At 40.3% G+C, this 18,823-nt stretch overlaps 4 protein-coding genes across 5 annotated transcripts; 3 read left to right on the top strand and 1 right to left on the bottom strand.

Annotated features, from left to right (window-relative positions):
- Window positions 1-624: 624 nt before the first annotated feature.
- Window positions 625-5,259, bottom strand: LOC116925546 (phosphatidylinositol 3-kinase catalytic subunit type 3). Its single transcript, XM_032932260.2, has 17 exons — window positions 4,844-5,259; window positions 4,594-4,782; window positions 4,371-4,527; window positions 4,034-4,306; window positions 3,638-3,931; window positions 3,377-3,562; window positions 3,125-3,297; window positions 2,864-3,043; window positions 2,682-2,778; window positions 2,485-2,609; window positions 2,268-2,396; window positions 1,949-2,163; window positions 1,748-1,880; window positions 1,663-1,679; window positions 1,327-1,570; window positions 1,215-1,251; window positions 625-1,101 (listed from the first exon to the last, which is right to left on the bottom strand). The coding sequence occupies exons 1-17, from the start codon at window positions 5,152-5,154 to the stop codon at window positions 907-909; spliced, it is 2,955 nt and encodes a 984-aa protein (XP_032788151.2). The 5' UTR covers window positions 5,155-5,259; the 3' UTR covers window positions 625-906.
- Window positions 5,260-5,322: 63 nt separating this feature from the next.
- LOC116925578 (eukaryotic translation initiation factor 5B) lies at window positions 5,323-7,649 on the top strand. Of its 2 annotated transcripts, XM_045175101.1 has the most exons (7): window positions 5,323-5,579; window positions 5,641-5,768; window positions 5,824-6,008; window positions 6,071-6,119; window positions 6,209-6,367; window positions 6,632-6,746; window positions 6,803-7,649. In XM_045175101.1, exons 1-7 carry the CDS (start codon window positions 5,395-5,397, stop codon window positions 7,230-7,232), a joined length of 1,251 nt encoding a protein of 416 aa, XP_045031036.1. In that variant the 5' UTR covers window positions 5,323-5,394; the 3' UTR covers window positions 7,233-7,649. The 2 variants fall into 2 exon arrangements, with proteins under 2 accessions (XP_045031036.1, XP_032788198.2); XM_032932307.2 differs by lacking the exon at window positions 6,209-6,367 and having other exon boundaries at window positions 5,327-5,579.
- Window positions 7,650-8,814: 1,165 nt separating this feature from the next.
- On the top strand, window positions 8,815-10,982 carry LOC116925568 (SKI family transcriptional corepressor 1). Its single transcript, XM_032932288.2, has 5 exons — window positions 8,815-9,011; window positions 9,079-9,192; window positions 9,266-9,488; window positions 9,570-9,738; window positions 9,872-10,982. Exons 1-5 carry the CDS (start codon window positions 8,880-8,882, stop codon window positions 10,710-10,712), a joined length of 1,479 nt encoding a protein of 492 aa, XP_032788179.2. The 5' UTR covers window positions 8,815-8,879; the 3' UTR covers window positions 10,713-10,982.
- Window positions 10,983-16,356: 5,374 nt separating this feature from the next.
- LOC116925583 (DNA repair protein RAD51 homolog 3) lies at window positions 16,357-18,140 on the top strand. The gene is made up of 7 exons (XM_032932311.2): window positions 16,357-16,596; window positions 16,663-16,891; window positions 16,952-17,058; window positions 17,187-17,356; window positions 17,420-17,551; window positions 17,613-17,804; window positions 17,864-18,140. Exons 1-7 carry the CDS (start codon window positions 16,461-16,463, stop codon window positions 17,972-17,974), a joined length of 1,077 nt encoding a protein of 358 aa, XP_032788202.2. The 5' UTR covers window positions 16,357-16,460; the 3' UTR covers window positions 17,975-18,140.
- Window positions 18,141-18,823: the final 683 nt, after the last annotated feature.

Genomic DNA, 18,823 nt, shown 5'->3' with positions numbered 1-18,823 from the left:
CTACAACACACACACACACCGAAAAAAAAAAAAAAGAAAGTTTGATTTGATTTTATTAGATCGAGAATTGTTTTGATTTCGAGAGAACATTAGAAAATAGAAAAAAAAAAAGTTTTCTCTCTCCCCTCAGAGAATCTCGGTCGATCGATTCACATCATTTTGGTGGATGTGTGGCACATCAGTTCTTTGTCCCTCTCCCCTCCTTTCAACCAGCTGGAATTGAAAAAAAAAAAAAAGAAATGGACGACAGAAAAAAAAAAGAGGTCCAACCGGATGTAACGATGGACCGGCTGGTTTGCTGCTGCATGATGCCAAATATTCATAACCGGTAGCATTGACGCGCGTGTAACCCACACACACAGTGTGTACGTGTGTGTGTCGCACACGCACTTTGACGATAATAACAATAGCCTGCCAAAAAAAAAAAGGAAAAAAAAAGGAGATGGCAGAGACCGGTGGTCGTCGTCATTTCTTTATATTGTACCCACCCTTCTCCTATCTCCTCCCCCCTCTAAAAACTCTCACAGCCACCACTCGACCGGCACACGGGGCAACAAAGGAAACCCCAAAAAGAATGAAAACTACTGTACAATTTACACACACACACACACAGACACACGGACACACGAAGCTTGTGTAGTATATTCTTTTTCTTTCAAGGGAAAGGGTCGTATAATATTATTATTTTCTTTTTTCATGACGAAAATGCCGACAACGCCATCTCTGTTTTATTTTGTAAACAAAGATAATCCCCCCCCCCGCCCAAAAAAAAAACCCAAAAGAAATAATAATAAAGAAAAGGAAATTCCCCCTCATTTCTCTCAATACATAAAAAAAAAAAAGGGAAAGGGGGAACATGAGAAAGAAACAAACAAAAGAAAATCGTGTGTTGTGTATAGAGGCGTATCACTTGCGCCAGTACTGCGCGATCTTGTGCAGCTGTTCGACTAGAGCGGCCATGACAGCGGCAGCCGAGACGTCAATTAGGTTTTGCATGTAACGTAACGCCTCTTCATCATTCAAATCCAGCCGGAATTTGTCTTGGACTTTACGCACCGTCTTGTCTGGTTCCAATGCAATATCAGGCACGCTGGCATCCACCTATAAAACACACGTAAATCAAAAGAAATACCCAACAGCCTCATCAACACAAATTTTTAACGGGGCCCAATAAAAACTCTTTTAGCGCAATAATAAACTATCAATAAACTCACCATCAGCGCGAAAAGATTCAATATCAAATTGGCGTGTCTAAAAAAAAAAATGATTGATCAAAATGAATAAATAAGAAACCACTAATTATTCGCGCATATGCAAATGAAGAACCTTCTCAGATGGAGGAACGTTGTGTAGCAAAGTTTCCTGAACTGCGTGTAGTGCTCGGAATGAACACCGCCCATGGCTTCAACCATTTCTTTGCTGAGTTTCATGGGTGGCGGCAACGGTTTCGGGTCGCGTCCAAGAATGTAGCCGAAATCGATGTGGAAGAGCTTGCCCGATTTGGTCAGCATTAAATTATCGAGATGGCGATCGCCGACGCCCAATAAGTACGTGATGACGCAATAGCCCGCTGTCATCGGTCAACCGTGGGCACAAAAACATGCCACGCTCAAATGTCAAATTGTTTTTAAAAAAAATAATAATAAAAGAAACATCACTTACCACAACTTCGAATGTAACTGCAAAAATACGTGTAATATTTATTTAGCGTTTCTGCGGAGAAAGCCTAAATCTATTTATCGATTACTTATCCATGACGTCAGCCGCTATGCCGTAAGGTCCGCTGTCAGATGGGTGGTACTTGCGGAAAAAGTTCAAGATGCTGCCTTCCGTGTCGCTGACTTCTCGCACCGATACGCTGTCAACGTACTGGACAAATCCTGGAACGAAAGTAAAACAAACAATGTTAGCGATTGGCGATAACGGAAAGATAGAAATAGGCATTTACCGTGTCTGGAAGAGGTGGCCAGGACGCGATAAGGTGTCAATTTGAGATCAAGATTCTCACGCCGGAGGAGTCGATCCATCAATGAGATCATTTGCAGTATGAGCTGATCTTGACGCAAGTCGTCACCGTGTTTGAAAATGGCTACATACTCTTGGCCGCTGACCGTCGAAAATGTCAGACAGGCCGGCATCAATTGCGATTTGAATAACGTCGCCCTGTCGGATGGATGTGGGACAATCGATCAAGACATTCAAGATACTTATCGATCGAAGAATTTGTTTGAAGAAGAAAAAAAAAAGTGAGTAAATTTTCTTTTTACTTTTCCGCTACGATGCCTTTGATCAAAAGGTCCGGGTCTAGTAGGAAGGGCAGTGGTTCAAACTCTAGAAAGGTCCCTCCTTTGAAAAAATCACGATCGGCCAAAAGAGTTCGTAGTCGTTCCATTTTCCTTACCGATTGATATGAAGAAGAAACCATAATAATAAAAATAAGAATCAATCACAAAATGGAGAGAAATAAAAATGAGAGAGTTGCACTTTTTCCGATTGCCGCTCTCTCTGGCCACAGCTTTCATAAGGGACACTAGTCGGTCAAGGAACTGCTGTTGCCGATTTAAAATGGCCCGTCGACGACGCCATTCTTTTCCACCTTTGGCTAAGGCCTAAACCACAGAAGAAAATCCAAAGTCTGGCCACAACAATCGCTCTCTATCAGCCCTTGCAATTATTATTACCTGCAAAAATTTTTTCATAACCACCAAATACATTTCACGGACTCGAGCGTCATGCTTCACGTTCGGTTCCGGATCCTCGCATTCAATCATTAGATACCTAAGAAGAACAGCCAATAAAAGGACAAGATTTTCCGATCGTTAAAAAAGATCCAAGTGGGGAAAATGGCGATCGGATTACTAACCAATAAAAATAGTTGACTAAGGCAGAGTTGGCACAGGCTCGTTGGATCAAAAATGTTGGCAAATCAACTGAATACTCGCCCGATTCGGAATTAATGAATCGCATCGGAGTGGGCTGAGAAGTCTCAACGGGAATCAGAGGAGATTGTTCAAGTACTGGGCTCTCCATTTCAGTGTTAAATCTAGAATTTTTATTCTTCTACTTTAAATCCAATTCCTGGAATGAAATGAAAAACACGCCCGACAATGGCGACGTCACATACCTTTCGTCAATAGAGAGATCGTGGCCGGCCTTTTCCGGTGAAGGGAAACTATCAGCCGAATTGAAACTACGGACAGACAGCATCAGTGAACGGGGATCTAGACCAGCACAAATCTCGTCGAAATCCTCATACTTGAGCGCTTGAACCAACTGAAGTAGATACAACTGCAAATCCTATTACATCACAGACACACACACACAAAATCAAGAGATTACAGTTTGACCTGCGGATGATCGACTGAGCTCTTAATACCTCATCGGGGGCGTGCGACAGCCTCGAGACAGCGTACTTTCGTACTGTTGGATAAGTGAAATTAGGGCCCAGCAATTCAAGAGCGTCTTCCGGGTCAATTGGTGCCCAACGATTCATTAAATCGACGGCTTGGCGAACTTCAGACGTTGACGTCCACGTAACACACTTTAGAAACTTGGTCAATGCCTGCGGTTCAGACAGGAATAATTAACGGTAATTGGTCGTGCGTCGAGATTGTTTGACTGATTTGTATAGTGTTACCTTTTTTTGGTTCGACAGGTAGAACCGGAAACGCCACACGAGATCCTGCTCCTCTGAAGCGAGCGTTTTGGTCGGTGGCGATTCGACGATGGCATGTAATTGATCGCGTGTTCCCGCATCGGGTTTCAAATCGCGGTCAGTCAAACCACTGCGGACGGATCGAGCTAATTTATGATGCTTTCCCTCTACCAGATTTTCAAGAAGAATCTCATCGTCATTGAGCACGGAATACTCAGACTGGGTCAGTTTCGTGACCATATCATCCCCTCCTTTCTCGTAATAGACGACAGTGTACTGTCAGCAGAACGCGAAGAAGGTGCGATAGACATGCAGATACGCCGCGTGAAAATTTAGTTAAGAAACAAAAACAAAAACAAAAAAAAGGGAGAAAAATACCTCAACACCGTGATACTCGAGTCGAGGAAATTCCACCATGAGATACAGGTAGTTGGACGTACGCTTTTCACGTTCGTTTATCAGTTCAATTTCCCGGAAAGTTAATCGATCCAACCAATCAGACTGTGGTATTCGCCCCGTGTGATGGCGCTTGGTCAACTTTGATAAACTTTCCATCACTTCATTGCCAGAATCCTTTACTTTTGCTGGAGTTTTGCTGGGTAGGTTGCCATCTGCAACTTGATTGCGCCATATTCTCAAATCATGAAGTCCCTGCGTAAAATTTCGATGCATTTAGAAATTGCTATTGATACGAGTTTGAGTAGAGTGCTAGCACTTGTTTGTAAACGCCAAGTTTTCCGAATAAAGGCAGTGTAGTTCCACCTACGGGGATATATTTCCCCGGACCGCAACATTCATAAATAGTCAAGCAAAGTTGAGAATTCCTCGGCAGGTCACAGTACTTTATAGGCAGACTAATCCACTCATTCCAACTTTAGAAAAGAGTTCAAAGTGTTACAACCAAAACGTCATATCTGTTATTGGATGAATGCTAATACTTCCATCTCGTTGTAAAGGATTTATATGATGTGGTAATGGCCAATGTATTGGGTTCGTTGTCTGACCAAATTTGACTTTTAATGCACAGCTCTGGGCACGTGTCTTGATAAATGCCACTATGCTTTAATAAAGGATCATTCAGCAAATCTTCGTATGTTGGCCTCTCAAGTTTACCTTCCAAAGAGCCTCTGCAGATAGATACCATGTTGACAAGATTAACAGTAATAAAAAAGGAGACAGATGGCTTACATTTTTATCTGAATATTGATATCTAGATCACAGCTGTAGAGGTAGTGGAAACGAATGGTTCCTGATGACGATCCAGTCTCTGCCATCATGACGACACTTTGAATATCTTTCAATGTTTCATTCAAATTTTTCACGCGACTAATGTCAATTACTGTTAATATGTTCTGGATCTGCCACTCAAAGAATTGTGGGTCAGACGGTTGCAACCACGGCAGAAAAAAGCTCGATTCTTTCAAATTGTACAAACGTGGGAAAAAATAAGTACCACAATATTTAAAAGGGTACATACGCTGTGACTGCCTATTGCGCATAAGCAGAAACCACCAGATAATACACTAAATCCCCAACAATTTAATAACAACTACTTCTCCACGAAAACAATTTATTTCTCTGAGATGCGAGAAGCAGACGAACGAACGATAATGTTACTTCATTGAGCCGCTAGAGGGATGCCATAATCGATTGTTCCTCTGGCACGAATCGATCTTTGAACTAAACTGTCGGATCCCACACCTAAAAACATTGAGGAAAATTCGAAGACGTTTGATGACATGGCAAAGGGAAATCAGTCTATTCTCGGAGAAAACATGAGAAACGTACACTTCAGATCGCGGACTTTTGTTATAATAGGATGCGCGTTAGCGGGTTTCGCTTTATTCAGTTACTGGGGCCTTTCAACCCAAAATAGCGATCTTCACGACAAAATCGAACGGCTTGAAGATAACCTCAACATTGGGTATGTATTGTTGTGTTGTAAACCTATTACTTTTTAATCACCCGCCTTTTCCCTTTGAAAGTACGCGTAAGCAAAGAGATCTGGAAGATGAACTGCAGGCCATGGTAAAGAAATCAAATGATCTGCTGAAAGCTAATGCAAAGTTGCAGTCTGAATTGCAGCAAAAAGAGAATCTCATTTCAGCGCAGGGTATGTCTTAGATTATATTACTTGGAATACATGTTACGACTATAATTCTCTCTAGGTGTAGAAGGTTCTCAATGGAGAGACAAAGTACGAAATGCAGAAACAGAAGTAGAGAAGTTCAAAGCTGACATTGCAGACAAGGTGAAAAAGTTACAAGATCTGCAAAAACAAGTTGCATCATATTCTCAAGATATTTTGCTTAAAGAATCAAAATTGAGCGAAGCACAAGAACTTATCAAAAAGGTATAACTTCCAAAGTAGCAAACATTTTGCATTGGCTAACAAGTTTCTATTTCCAATTTAAGCTGGAAAAGGACCCTCTCAACGTGCACAATATAACTGAACATTTGTCAAGTAAGTAGGGTTACTATAGTTATGTAAAGTCACATGATGACATTAGTCTTAACTAACTTGATAATGTAAACTGCCATATGTGATATTAGTGGGCCATGCACCGGCCATAGTATCCGCCCCCGTTGGCGGCATACATGTACACGATCCAGCTGTAGAGGGCATGATCTTCCATGGGGTTCCATTACTACCCCAAGAATCCCCGAACGTACAGCGTCCACGACCGTTGTTTAGTGTCAACACCCTCAACAGTTAATGCGGTTTATCGAGCGAAACTTCACGTGCCGCTAGACATTACCAAGGACAAAGACTCTTGCTAATAGAATTCCCAAAAGAACTTGCGTGGCGAATTTTCCCGCCCAGACTTGTTAAGAAATTTATATTTTGTTGCTTAGGATTGCGAACAGTGTTGTGCTTTCATTTACCATGTGCTACATGTATTTTATAACAAGCACCATGGCCGAATAAAAATTATTTTTATTTTTATGGTTTTAAATATTTTGTGTTCGATCTAGATCTGAAAGTCGCAAGCAGTAGCTCAGCTGCCCCGGCCGCTGACCCTAGCCTTGTCCTCGCAAAACCCAACAACGAAAAGTCCGATGATGATGTCGAAAAAAAGCTTGAAAAACGGTATGTCTTCAGTTTAACAAATTTACATATTGTTCAAGCTACCTTTCTATTTACAGCCAGGAGAACGAACCGGTAGTCGGAAGGCCACAGCTAGAGGAGAGCGCTCCTGCAGTAAAACCCGATGAAGAACTGGAGCTGGTGGATCCGAAAGATAACGTGGTGGAACACCCAGAAGTGGAGAACGATGAGACCAAGTTTAAAGAAATCCGAGAGGAAATGGACATTGGGGAGCTAGATAAAAATGCTCCGAACGCTGTGGAGAATTCAAAGGAGCTGAATGAAGCTAACGATAACAACGTTATCGACGAACCGAACCTCATCAATTCGCAAGGTGAAAATCTTGACGAAGAGCCCGCGCTTTTGGATACCAACCCGCGGTTCCGTAATTTTAAAGCCCGTGTCATGCATAAAAAAACGGAGGACGACAATTTACCTGAAGATCAAGAAATCGAAAACGAACACGATGACGATCGAGTAGACAACTAAAACGTTGTGGTGCCAATCTTTTGTTCTATTTGTTATAGGGATTTCATGATCAATCTTGTCAGTTTTTTTTGTTTTTTTTTAAATCTATGAATGTGTCTATTCTCTTTTTCTTGCATTGGTATTCTTCCACAAATTAATTCTTGCGAGTTCGGTCGTTTTTTTTTTTGTTGTTGTGTGTATTCAACTTTCTCATGCCTTAGGGTAACGGACGCAACAATTGTCGACTTGCGATAGGTTATGTCAGTTATGTTTCGAAGTATTATTATTATAATACTTTGTTTTTTCTCTGTTAGGTTTTGTTACGTTTATGTGTTGAATGCATCAAGTCGTACAAGACACAAGCTCACTTATTATCCTCATACCATAATCAAGTCTCTTATTACTCGGTCCGATTAATATATAAACAACTGAAATCTATCATCGACGTAGTTGTTTCAATGATTTTTCAAGCTTCTAAAACAAGTATTAAGTAAGATACCTTCTTGTTACGACACACATCTGGGCATTTTTTCTGTATGATATTTTAAAAAGCTTTAAGCTTATTCTTGTTGGGGCTTGATATTCGTGGGTTCATTTCGTAGAATTTCACTAGGAATGGAGTGAACTCTTAACAAGTCGATTGGCGCCCGTTGCTTCATCTAAAGCCCACAAAAACAAGCGAAAATATTAAAGTTTTCCGTACACTTGCCTTGTAATCAGTAATAAATGAAACAAAGATCACGATAAATTTAAGCAATGTGCTTAACCATTCTTCAAGCTCTCTAGATGTCATGCCAGGTGCAGCCAATGAAGCGAAATGGGCAGACGAATAGACTGCGTTTGCTTCCGGAGGAGATTTCCGATTTTAGCCAACACACCACACGTAATAACGAAGGAGATGCTAATAAAATTTTTGGTCAGCATCACCGAATCCAACAAGATACTCCACGCTACCAATCCCCCCTTTTCTTTTTTTAGACCATTGCATCGAATTGTGGCTACTGCCGCGTTATTCAGTTGTGATCCTATCCTCAGCTTTGACATAGAGATCGCGGACGTGTGTTGTTTGTTATATCTGAAACCCCAAGAAGAAAAAGAAGAAAAAACACAGTTAGTTAAATTACACACACGGCGTTGGTCACAATGCGCTATGGGTGTGACATGTCCACTCTATTATACGGCAGCAACGCGAGAAGATTGGTCTACACACCATCACGTGTTTGCATTGCCAATGTCCCTATTAGGGTCTGAAAATAAAGCTGAGACAGCTGCACCCCCCACTCGTTCACAAGACCATAACAATAACGCAGAGCAAAGAAGAAGAAGAAAAAAAAATCCATCACAAATGATCAGATTAAGGTTTATGTACGGTGTGGTAGTCAACAAGATCTCCTATTGTATCTATACGGTTAGGGCCTTTTGTTTGGTCCGATTTTGTTTGGGCAAGTCAACTCCACCCCTTGTCAAGGTTTTTCTTTCCTATTTAACTATTGGTCTCTTAACGCGCATGATCCACACAATGCATCTTTTTTTTTGGACAATACCAGGTGCCTCTATAAATACCGGTTGGCACATGTCACTCAAGCCGACAATCTAAGTGAATTCTGTCCCAAAAATTTCTCAAAAGAACTATACATCACGAGCAGTTTGTCGACAAAAAAAAACAAAATGGACAGCAATTCTAGTTCGTTTCATCATTCTTCGTACAACTGTTCGTCTCCGGATTCAGAATCCAACTCTAATCAGGATCTGCTGAATGCTTCAGCGCTTGAAGAACAAATCCGTCAGTCCAACAATCAGGTATTACACAATACTTGACCATATCCTAATTTAAATACATTTTTAAAATATTCATTGTCATTCAAAGATAGGAACCGTAATATTGTACGGCGTGCCAATCGTCTCGTTGATGATGGAAACCAAAGAACGGCTCTGTCTGGCACAAATTTCATCGACGCTTTTAAAAGATTACTCATACAACGTAAGTGAACTTCCATTTCAAACAATTGGATGATTTTATTATTCCAATAATGTAAAACTGAAATGCCTTGCAGGAAATTCACAATCGCCGTGTAGCTTTGGGTATCACCTGTGCTCAATGCACACCGGTCCAGCTGGAATTATTGAGACGTGCGGGAGCTATGCCGGTGACTTCACGTCGATGTGGTATGATCACTCGTCGTGAAGCTGAACGTCTCTGCAAATCGTTTCTCGGTGACCACAGCCCACCAAAATTGCCGGATAACTTCGCGTTTGACGTCAGCCATTGCTGCGCATGTAAGTGTGTCCTCAAACGTGGTTGAAATGGATGGTTTTATTCAATTTCCTTACGTTTATTGCTGATGAAACATTCGACAGGGGGTTGTCGGGGCGCATTTCTTCCATCGCGATACAATTCGTCACGAGCCAAATGCATCAAATGCTTCTATTGCAGCCTGTTCTTTTCGCCCAACAAATTCATTTTTCACTCGCATCGAAGTCTACCTGACGCGAAATACATTCAACCAGACGCGGCTAATTTCAATTCGTAAGTTCGCTGTATAGACACGTATATATGTAGGACTATGCGTTCAAATCACCTCGTTGTTAAACACATCCCTTTTTTTAAATTTTACTGACTTGCATTACAACGTCCCATTTTGACGTACGGAATTTTTCAGATGGCGCAGACACATCCACCTGACTGGTTCACCGCCCGATCAAGTCATGTTTGCCTGGGAGGATGTTAAAGCAATGTTTAACGGAGGCAGCCGGAAGCGGGTCGCCAGCGGTGGCGGAAACAACAGCGGCACGGCCGTGACTAGCACATCCAATCAAAATGCATCGGGCACTGAAATCAACGCCAAACAGAGCCAGGAAATTGCCGTTCCAGCGAAAAACACGAAGACTACAAAGAACTCTGCTTGTGCTAATAAGAGACCCAAAGTTGAGAATAATTCCCTACCTGAAATTCGAACAGCAGAAATCGTTGCCGCAGTAACTACAACAATTTCTTCGACATCCAGCAGTCCTGGACCGATTGCTGCTCCAGTGACTCCGCAAGTCTACCAGCACCATCCAATTCAATCGCAATCGCTACTTGCCCGTTTGAATTCGATAATACCAACGGCCGGGCCACTTCTTGCCAACAAAACACCAACCGATTCGCCTGCCCAGGATTACAGCATGACCATGTGGAACGCGGCTGGAACGGGCCGTTTTTGGTCGCCCTATTTGAATCCACTCCCGTTTAATCCCTACAGCTATTATAACTATTTAATCAATAAGTCGGATCAATTCTCGTTGATGATGAATCATTCGGGCAGCGGATGGCAGCAGCTCGTTACCAACAAACCTCGGATCAGTTCAGCTAATACCTCCGCAGCATCTAATCCAGTTCTGAAAGCTGGATTGGAGGAGAGCAAAGCCAGCCACACGCAAATGAATCATTCTTTAATTGAAGAAGATGAGGCGGAAGCTTTCGTCGATGTCGAATCCACCGATCCAGCCCTTGACAATTGAATTTCCTTTCTCATCATTTAGATTTGAAACAAAACAAACTGTGTTAATATAGGGCGTAAGATGCGCATGTGTTTTTATACGGCCATCGTTCTAGTCACCGATGTTTTGACATTTTCTGTTAAAATAATCGAACGGCTGGCCAAACCTATAATTAAAGCTTACATATATTGTTATAAATTTTGATGTTTCTCTCTCTCTCTCTATAGTCGTCTTATTCAATGTATCGATATTTATATAGTCAATAATACACCACTATGTTTTTTCCGGTCATTCGTCAGCTTGATTCCATTAGCCAAATGGAATGACAGGGGGTCCTACATAATAAAACTTATGCTTTCGCTCTTGTGTGTGTGTTTAGCGTGTTGGGCCTCGCTGACTGGAGCGTGTCACCATGTCGCGGTCTCTTATTATATATTCCCAGCCGCTTTTATTAATCACTCCACTTTCGGCTTTTTGGTTGCGTTATATACCTGACGGGCGCTCGCATATTTTTTATATTTTTTATTTCTATCTCCTTTTTTTTTGTGCCTGTTGTTTGCTTTACACCACTACCAATTAATTAAATGGAGAGAAGAAGAAGGAGACTTGGAAAAAAAAAAAAAAGGTTCGGTACGATAGCACAGCATTAACAAAAGGGATGGAGAACAGGATTGGCCGCGTGTCGTGTCACGTGACCCTTTCAGCAGCAAATGCGTTCACCCTCCATTTCTCTGGATGTATTGTATTTTTTCTCCCTATCTATGTATGCAAACTGATGACCATTTCAACGCCTGGTCACACGATTACATCACAAATTGATGTTAGTTAGGTTTCGACAAACTTCCTTTCCTGATGGTCTAGCCAAAATACATCGATAATCTCAAAAATTCTTTACAAAACAAAATGAATGCGACAAATACTCAAAAGAGAAACAAATATCACGATCAACTCAGACGTGCTGCGGGTAAGGGGGACTCAGATCGAGCGCACTTGCGGCCACTTGAACCGAGAGGGCTTACACTGCCTTTGTGTAATCACTTTGAAGAGCTGCCCTTGTCGTTTCAAAATCTCAGATTGGATGCTTAGCTTTTTACGAGGTATGTGTGCCGCAGATGTCAATGTTTCATTGCAACTGGATCATGGCATCGAGCTGCACTGTATTGTATGTTCCTGGACGAGCCAAGCGGTTCCCCGTAGATATATTTTTCGTTCAAGCCAACTCATCGAATTATTTCGAATGTCTGTAATAAAACGAAAGAGAAGAAGAATAAGAGCGCACGAGTTATTTGGCTTGCCTACATAGATGCTGGAGGTACATACACTGTGCTTTTGGATGGGTCTCCTACATGCCGGTGAACCGATCATGTATACGGCAGCGTGTAAAACAAGCCTGCGCTTATACTTGGGCCCAAGAGTACTGTGAATGGGGAGGAATGGGTCGGCTTGTTATACCAGTCCCACACCCTTTGCTTTCGTCGTGACCCCCATGAGAATCGTTCCATCAGATGAGATGTCCCCTGAATGATATGACCCAACCCCGCGATTTACATATGTTGTGTACGCGCCCGGGGGTGGAGGGTCCAAGACGGTGCACGCGGTCACGCTCTGCTGATTCTGTGCTCAACCTTCATTATATAGGTCTATCAATTCAGGTTGGGCCTGCTCAGTTTAGTATCCAGCTATTCTTGTTTTTATTTGGATTTTAAATAAAATTCTGAGAATGGAGGACGTGAGTAAACAATGACTTGTGTAAATGCGTGTTTGTACAGACATCATTTTGAATTAAGAATCTGTAGACAATTAAAAAAGGAGCTTGTCTTTTAACAAATGAATGCAAATAATGGTCTTTACTTTTTTAAGTTGATATATGGTAGGCCGGGTTGACTGACTGCCAAAATGCGATTGGGATTGTACACAGGGATGTGTAAGAAAATGAATTTTCAAGTGGGATCGAATATCTGCGTTCGGAATTGCTCTTAACTGATACAGCCGCTTTATTTTGAAAATCGGATTACTCTGTAAACAGATGCGGTGAAAAAACAGGGGACGCGATAGCTTGTTTTGAAATGGATGCCAAAAAACATGTGCATCGTAATTCTCCGCGTTGACCGAGCCGTGAATAATTCTGATTGAAATCTGTGGATTTACGTATATACGTTTTCGTTCCAAAACACGAAAGGAGAATTTTATTTTGACGATACCCACCCTTTTCTCTTTCACTTAGGCAATATAATTCCATACAAGGGTATTTTTCTATACATGATTTGCAATAGGAGATCTAGAAGTTTGGTGGATAATCGATTTCTTTTTTGTCTGGCTTCCATTAATAGAATATTCAATCGATCTAATTGAAGGAGACTTATATCCCCTGGCGGGCGATTTAAAAGTATATTTGCTTTTAAAATCTCTTTAATTTCTAATGGCTCCTATATCGCTTACTTTTATTCCACAATGAGTAATTTTCCGTTGACCATTTGTGCTGATTACGATCAAAGAACGAGTTTGTTTTTTTTATTTGCCCTATCCCATTTTAAAATGAAATTATGAAATTCCCTTCTTTAAGAAATTAAAAATTAATTCTATAGTCTATTTTATCAACCAACGATGTTGTATTAAGAATAAGGATCAAACATACCTCATCTTCATTTCTTAATTTTGTACGCGTCTGTTCAACTCAGATAGACAGTGAACGTGAACCACAGATCAAAGTCAGACCTCTAATACCTTCTCATTTAGTTTTCCCTGTAGGTATTGTAAAAATAAAGCACGCATGTATGAAACAACACGCGATAAATGCATAAATGGACAGTTTATGGTTAGTGGTATATACACGCTTGATGAGTGATAGTTCTACACTCAGCGAAATGACCGAAAGCCGTAACGCCAGTTATTGAAAATGTCGTCATAAAAACAACGCACAGCTTCGATTCTGAGTACAATGGAAACAAAAAAAAGTGCACTGGTGACACTAAAAAAAAAAAAAACGCGTTAAAGGTGCGTGTCAATTAAGGTGGAGTACTGGCTCTATTTAATATTTCCACGCGGCATTGACGTCGTTGGGTCTGTATGGACTTGTGGCATTAATAACCACCCTTCTCCCACAACAATATATGGCTTCGTACATGTTTTTCGTATGTAGACGTATATACGTACAACATACACGGACAATACATATACGAAGGCGAGCAACAGACCCTGCCTTTAGTAAACAAGTGTCGGGGTAAACGCGTAGCAGTAGATAATATATTTTTAGCTTTTAATTATTTCAAAACCTCTTGTCGATTGCTAACGGTAAACTTATACGTCCCGGATCCTCCGCCCCGATAAACTGCTCTCCACTGTTTCTATATGCTCAGCCATCAAGCTCGCGTCCAATGGGGAAAAAAATAATTTTAAGGAAAGAGGAGAAACGTTTAATTAATTGAGAGCCTTGGCTGTGCCGACGATGTCCCTTTTTTCGATTGATTAAACATAATGGCTTTCATTTAAAGAACCGATTATTCAACTTTACACAATTACGCAGGTGCTATATAATACTTAACGTAATGAAAGAGAAACCGCCCTCCCTTGCGGGATAGGTCACATTGTCTTGGACTTGTATAAGTATGACGAGACAGCAAATTTGTTTTACTGCTGACCGCGAGTTTTCTTCTTGGTCTTTCTGTAAGCCCTCCAAGTTATCATGCCATCCTCTTGATGGACGAAGAACTTTCTCCTTTTCTTGGATATGCGGCATTTATATTTATTGTGAATTTGCTTCCATGTACAGCCCGTTTAAATATATCATAATAATTGGATTCTTTCCGTCCTCTATGGCTTGGTAAAGCTCCGCCACTACGACTAATACGCCTAGTTTATTGTTCTAGCTAAGACCAACAACGCGGCTCGCATTCCGCTTTGCTGGTTGTCACCTCAACAGAAAGGCTATTGCTATTGCCATTACTGAGTCGAAGTTCGTTAGAACTTGCACTTCTTCGTCTTTTGTTTAGTATATATGCATATACATACAAACTTTGCTTTTTAGTCTTCTAATTTCAGCTGGATGCGACAAATTTTCGTGTAATTCGTGCTGTATATGTGTGCGTTCGTTGAGAAAGGTTTTCTACAATGTCGTGTATAAAAGTAGATGAAGTTTTCTGCTTTTCTGGTTCCCTTCTTTGAAACAGAGGGCAAAGAAAGTTTGTGAAGTGACATTTGTAAATGGTGTAAGTTGCGATGAGCAGGTATAGTACGGAACACCATTGGACCCTCTTTTTGTTAAAGACGGGCTAGGCTATATCTAATTCGGTAATTTTTTAGAAATCCTATGCAGCCTTTTTAATAGCAAGCCTGTTTCATTTTAATAACTCCTCAACAATGAATGCAGCCCAACCAATTCCAAGAGGTGTCATTCTTCACAGATGTTAAGGCAAAAATTAGGGGGTTTCGCATTTTCCCGACTTTTTCATTGTTTTTTCCCTAAAAACTCAAAATAATTAACTAACTATACATGATTTTCATTCAAAATTGAAAGAGAATCGCTAAAATTTAATTGATTTTTATGTGGGACGCGTAAAAAAAACATGTTGTCGTTAGTGCGCTAGTACACGACGGTGCTAGCGTGATATAGCACAGTTATTCCGTATATTTCACAAATGGCTGATTTGACGAGAAAACAAATCACTACCTCAAAATCAGCATTTGATTAAAAGTATAATGTATGATTTATAACCAATTCCAAGAGATGTCGTTTTTTTGCAGATTTTGAGCAAAATGAGAAGGGCTTATCCCCCGAATAGCCTTCCCATTTTTATATATTTTTACTAAAATCTAGATGTCGTGAAAATACATGATTTAGACTCGAAATTTAATGGAGATCACGACAGTTGACTTGGTTTTGATATAAGGCTTATATTTTTTAAAATATAAACGTAAAACACGGTGAAGAAACAAGAAATTTGTGCGCCAGCACGCTATAGCGCTAGCGTGATACAACGCAATTGTTCGATATATTCCAAAACCGGCTGATTTTAAGAGAAAAAAAATTTATCGCAATCAGCGTTCAATTTTGAGTACACTGTGTTATTTTCAACCAATTCCAAGAAGTGTCATTTTTCACAGATTTTGAGGCAAAAATTAGGAGAATCCCAAAGGGATCCCTCTTATCCGCTTCCAGGAGAGGCGCTGTAAACTGTTGCACATCAGTTTTAGGTGGCGTTGGAAACGGTTGCATAACAGCTACCAAGCTCCCGTGAATAGCGTGGTACTAGCACAGACTACGAAGTAGAAGACTACGATTGTTGTCATAAGGCTGAGAGGATTGGGCAAATGCATGCACGTCCTATGCCATTTGGTAGCGCATCGTCGCTTTTCGGAATTTTTACTGTTTTTGTTCATTTCCCTACTGATCTGATGCTTCACGCCCTGGATTTCTTCTTGTAACTATTTCACTTTTTAACTATGTATTAAGATTTTAATTGTGTTTGGAAATTCCCCACTTTATGTAAATTATTTTAAAATTCTAGCCTTTTCCTGACATTCAACTAAAAAATAGTTAATTAACCTCACTTTTTCCGCTTTCTTGGCAATGGGAAAAAAATTATTACTAGAAGATAGACTGTCACTAGATGGCAGTCCAGGTTCCAGGATTCTAGCTGCACGCCATCTATACTGGATAGATGTTACTAGTCTGCTTGACAGTTGTAATCACGGAACCGTCTGCTAAACATCATGTTAAGAAGAGATGTAAACTTTATTAACTGAGAAAATTTTGGAAATCGTTTTGAGGAAATGTCCACGAGCATTACGAATAGTCGTCCAATATGTACATATCCCATTCCCGTGTCCATCCAAAGCAAGTTGAGCAAAGCTGGCTTTCTTACGACCGGTTCAGTTGTAAACCTACGGCCTTCAGAGCTCTCTTCAAGTGATAACGAATAAATCTAGTAATAAAAAAAATCTATGAAATGAAAAGGTTACTTTTTTTTTGCAGGTGCAGAAATATCTCTAGAAGATGCTGCAGATGTGCTAGATCTTGTAAGAAAACCAAATGGGTTATTCCTTGAAACTAAAACTGCTCTAGAAATTCTAAGAGAAGAACAAGGGAATTGTCCTATTGTCACAATGAGTCAAAATATTGATAATCTCTTAAATGGAGGTGTGCCTCTCTCAAAAGTAACAGAAATTTCTGGAATTGCGGGTGTTGGGAAAACCCAACTCTGGTAAAAATTACTTATTGTGTGAATGATGGGAGATCTTTGACAATTCTGTTTTACATTTAGTCTCCAACTGTGTGTCACTGTACAGATGCCAGAAGAATGTGGAGGGCTTAAAGGCCATGCAGTATTTATTGATACAGAAGGAAGCTTTAATGCTTCTAGACTTCAAGGTTATACATGTTATATTTTACTCATTCATTTTCCATTATTGAATATTCTGAGGATTTCAAAATATTTGATTTAAAACCATGGAATGTCACTTCTTTTCTCTTATTCATGATTGTTTACTCTTGTGTAGATATGAGCCAGGCATGTATTAAACACTGCAGAAACTCCATGAATTTAGCAGCTGAAAATTGGAATTTCGCCTCGATTACAGAAAATATCTTTGTATTCAGATGTAAGGAAGTGACTGAGCTTCTTTCTTGTGTTATGATACTCAAGGAGTTTCTCAAAACACATGATCAGGTTGATGTTTGGTATTATACTTTAAAATTGTCAATTTATAGTTAACCTTTTTACCTCTTGCAGGTCAAACTAATAGTAATAGACAGTTTAGCCTTTCATTTCCGCCATGACATGGAAAATGCAGCCTTACGCAGCCGCGTACTGCATAAAATCGCTGCTGAACTAGTCCGTATTGCTGTTGAATTAAAACTTGCTGTACTTTTTGTCTATTCTAAACTAAGTTGTTGGTAAAAATATTAATGGTCCCATTATTTAGGTGGTCGTAACGAATCAAATGACAACAAAATTCGATTCTAAAGGACAAGGTCACCTAACTCCCGCCCTTGGAACATCTTGGGGACACGCCCCAACTTTTCGTATTATCTTAGACTGGGATCCGTCACGAAATTTCAGATGGGCAACCCTAATAAAGTCATCTTCATTACCACCTGGCTCTGCACCCTACCAGGTACGGCCTTAACCTATTTGAGGTCTCTTGGCACTGATAACCTAAATTGCCATGAATAGGTTGTTCAAGACGGCATACGGGATGTTTGTTTCGATAAAGAAGTAACACCTCCCATTGCTATTGTTGAGGATGGGATTCCAGGAATAAGTTTCAGTAACTCTGAGGTCTGAATTGTTTTTGTAAAATGTCTTCTTACCGTTGCCAACAGTTGACTTCTCGTCATATGCTTCGTCTCTAAGAGAATGTTGTACTTGTACATACTTTATGTTCCGTTTAATCGGAAGCGACAGTCTTTAGCCAACGAGCATAATTTTAATAAATCACAAATGCCAGATATTCAGCTGAATAATATTTCTAGTTGTGAAGCATGATCACATAATTCTTTCGATGACCATGTGAAACATCAGGACCAAAATTAGGTTTTCGCTCTTGCGTGAAGAGTCAGTGTGTGGCTGCATGTTACTGCAGCAGAGCTATAGAAACCTGTAACTCATTATTTTTTACCCATGGGTAAACAGATCCAAATCGGTTCAAGACCAAAAAAGAACCCAGATCCTAGAACCAGTTCCTGGACCCGGTTACATCGCTTTATACCCCGTTTACTCTGACTTCTGCCCCGACTTCTACCGAGAGGTAAGACGTAAGACCATTGTTCAATCAACTTTTTTAAAATAAGAATGTAATGGTAATGCAAAAATTCAAGCTTTTCTTTTAATATAGGTAACTGACAAATAGTTTTTCTTTGCTTTTAAAATCAATGATGTAAAAAATAGAGCTACGGTACTACCACTAGAATTGACAGTCAACAGTGCAACAGTGCTACACCCCAAACATATTTTAACTAATGACTAGTTGACTACTCTAATAAAAACAAGTACGTGAAGAGTATTAAACTAGAATATAAAATTTTTCCAATTTTACAAAGGTGCAAAAGTGCTAAATACAGGACTACTAGTCGTTAATTTCATGAGTAGTTTTTAAGCCGCCAGCTTTAAAAATGGCGGCAGATATACCAGATC

Source organism: Daphnia magna, linkage group LG6 (assembly GCF_020631705.1).
Source record: "Daphnia magna isolate NIES linkage group LG6, ASM2063170v1.1, whole genome shotgun sequence".
NCBI lineage: Eukaryota > Metazoa > Arthropoda > Branchiopoda > Diplostraca > Daphniidae > Daphnia > Daphnia magna.
The sequence above is the reverse complement of the archived record's forward strand: the minus strand, read 5'-3'. Positions and strand labels throughout refer to the sequence as shown.

Coding starts and splice junctions, on each gene's coding strand:
- LOC116925583 (XM_032932311.2), top strand. CDS start 16,461: ATGTCCACGAGCATTACGAATAGTCGTCCAATATGTACATATCCCATT. Junction 17,059..17,186: donor TAATGCTTCTAGACTTCAAG/GTTATACATGTT, acceptor ACTCTTGTGTAG/ATATGAGCCAGGCATGTATT. Junction 17,357..17,419: donor TTCTCAAAACACATGATCAG/GTTGATGTTTGG, acceptor TACCTCTTGCAG/GTCAAACTAATAGTAATAGA.
- LOC116925546 (XM_032932260.2), bottom strand. CDS start 5,154: ATGCGCAATAGGCAGTCACAGCGTATGTACCCTTTTAAATATTGTGGT. Junction 3,298..3,376: donor TGTCGCACGCCCCCGATGAG/GTATTAAGAGCT, acceptor GTGATGTAATAG/GATTTGCAGTTGTATCTACT. Junction 1,102..1,214: donor TGAATCTTTTCGCGCTGATG/GTGAGTTTATTG, acceptor TGTGTTTTATAG/GTGGATGCCAGCGTGCCTGA.
- LOC116925578 (XM_045175101.1), top strand. CDS start 5,395: ATGGCAAAGGGAAATCAGTCTATTCTCGGAGAAAACATGAGAAACGTA. Junction 6,009..6,070: donor CACAAGAACTTATCAAAAAG/GTATAACTTCCA, acceptor TTCCAATTTAAG/CTGGAAAAGGACCCTCTCAA. Junction 6,120..6,208: donor TATAACTGAACATTTGTCAA/GTAAGTAGGGTT, acceptor ATGTGATATTAG/TGGGCCATGCACCGGCCATA.
- LOC116925568 (XM_032932288.2), top strand. CDS start 8,880: ATGGACAGCAATTCTAGTTCGTTTCATCATTCTTCGTACAACTGTTCG. Junction 9,193..9,265: donor TAAAAGATTACTCATACAAC/GTAAGTGAACTT, acceptor AATGCCTTGCAG/GAAATTCACAATCGCCGTGT. Junction 9,739..9,871: donor GACGCGGCTAATTTCAATTC/GTAAGTTCGCTG, acceptor GGAATTTTTCAG/ATGGCGCAGACACATCCACC.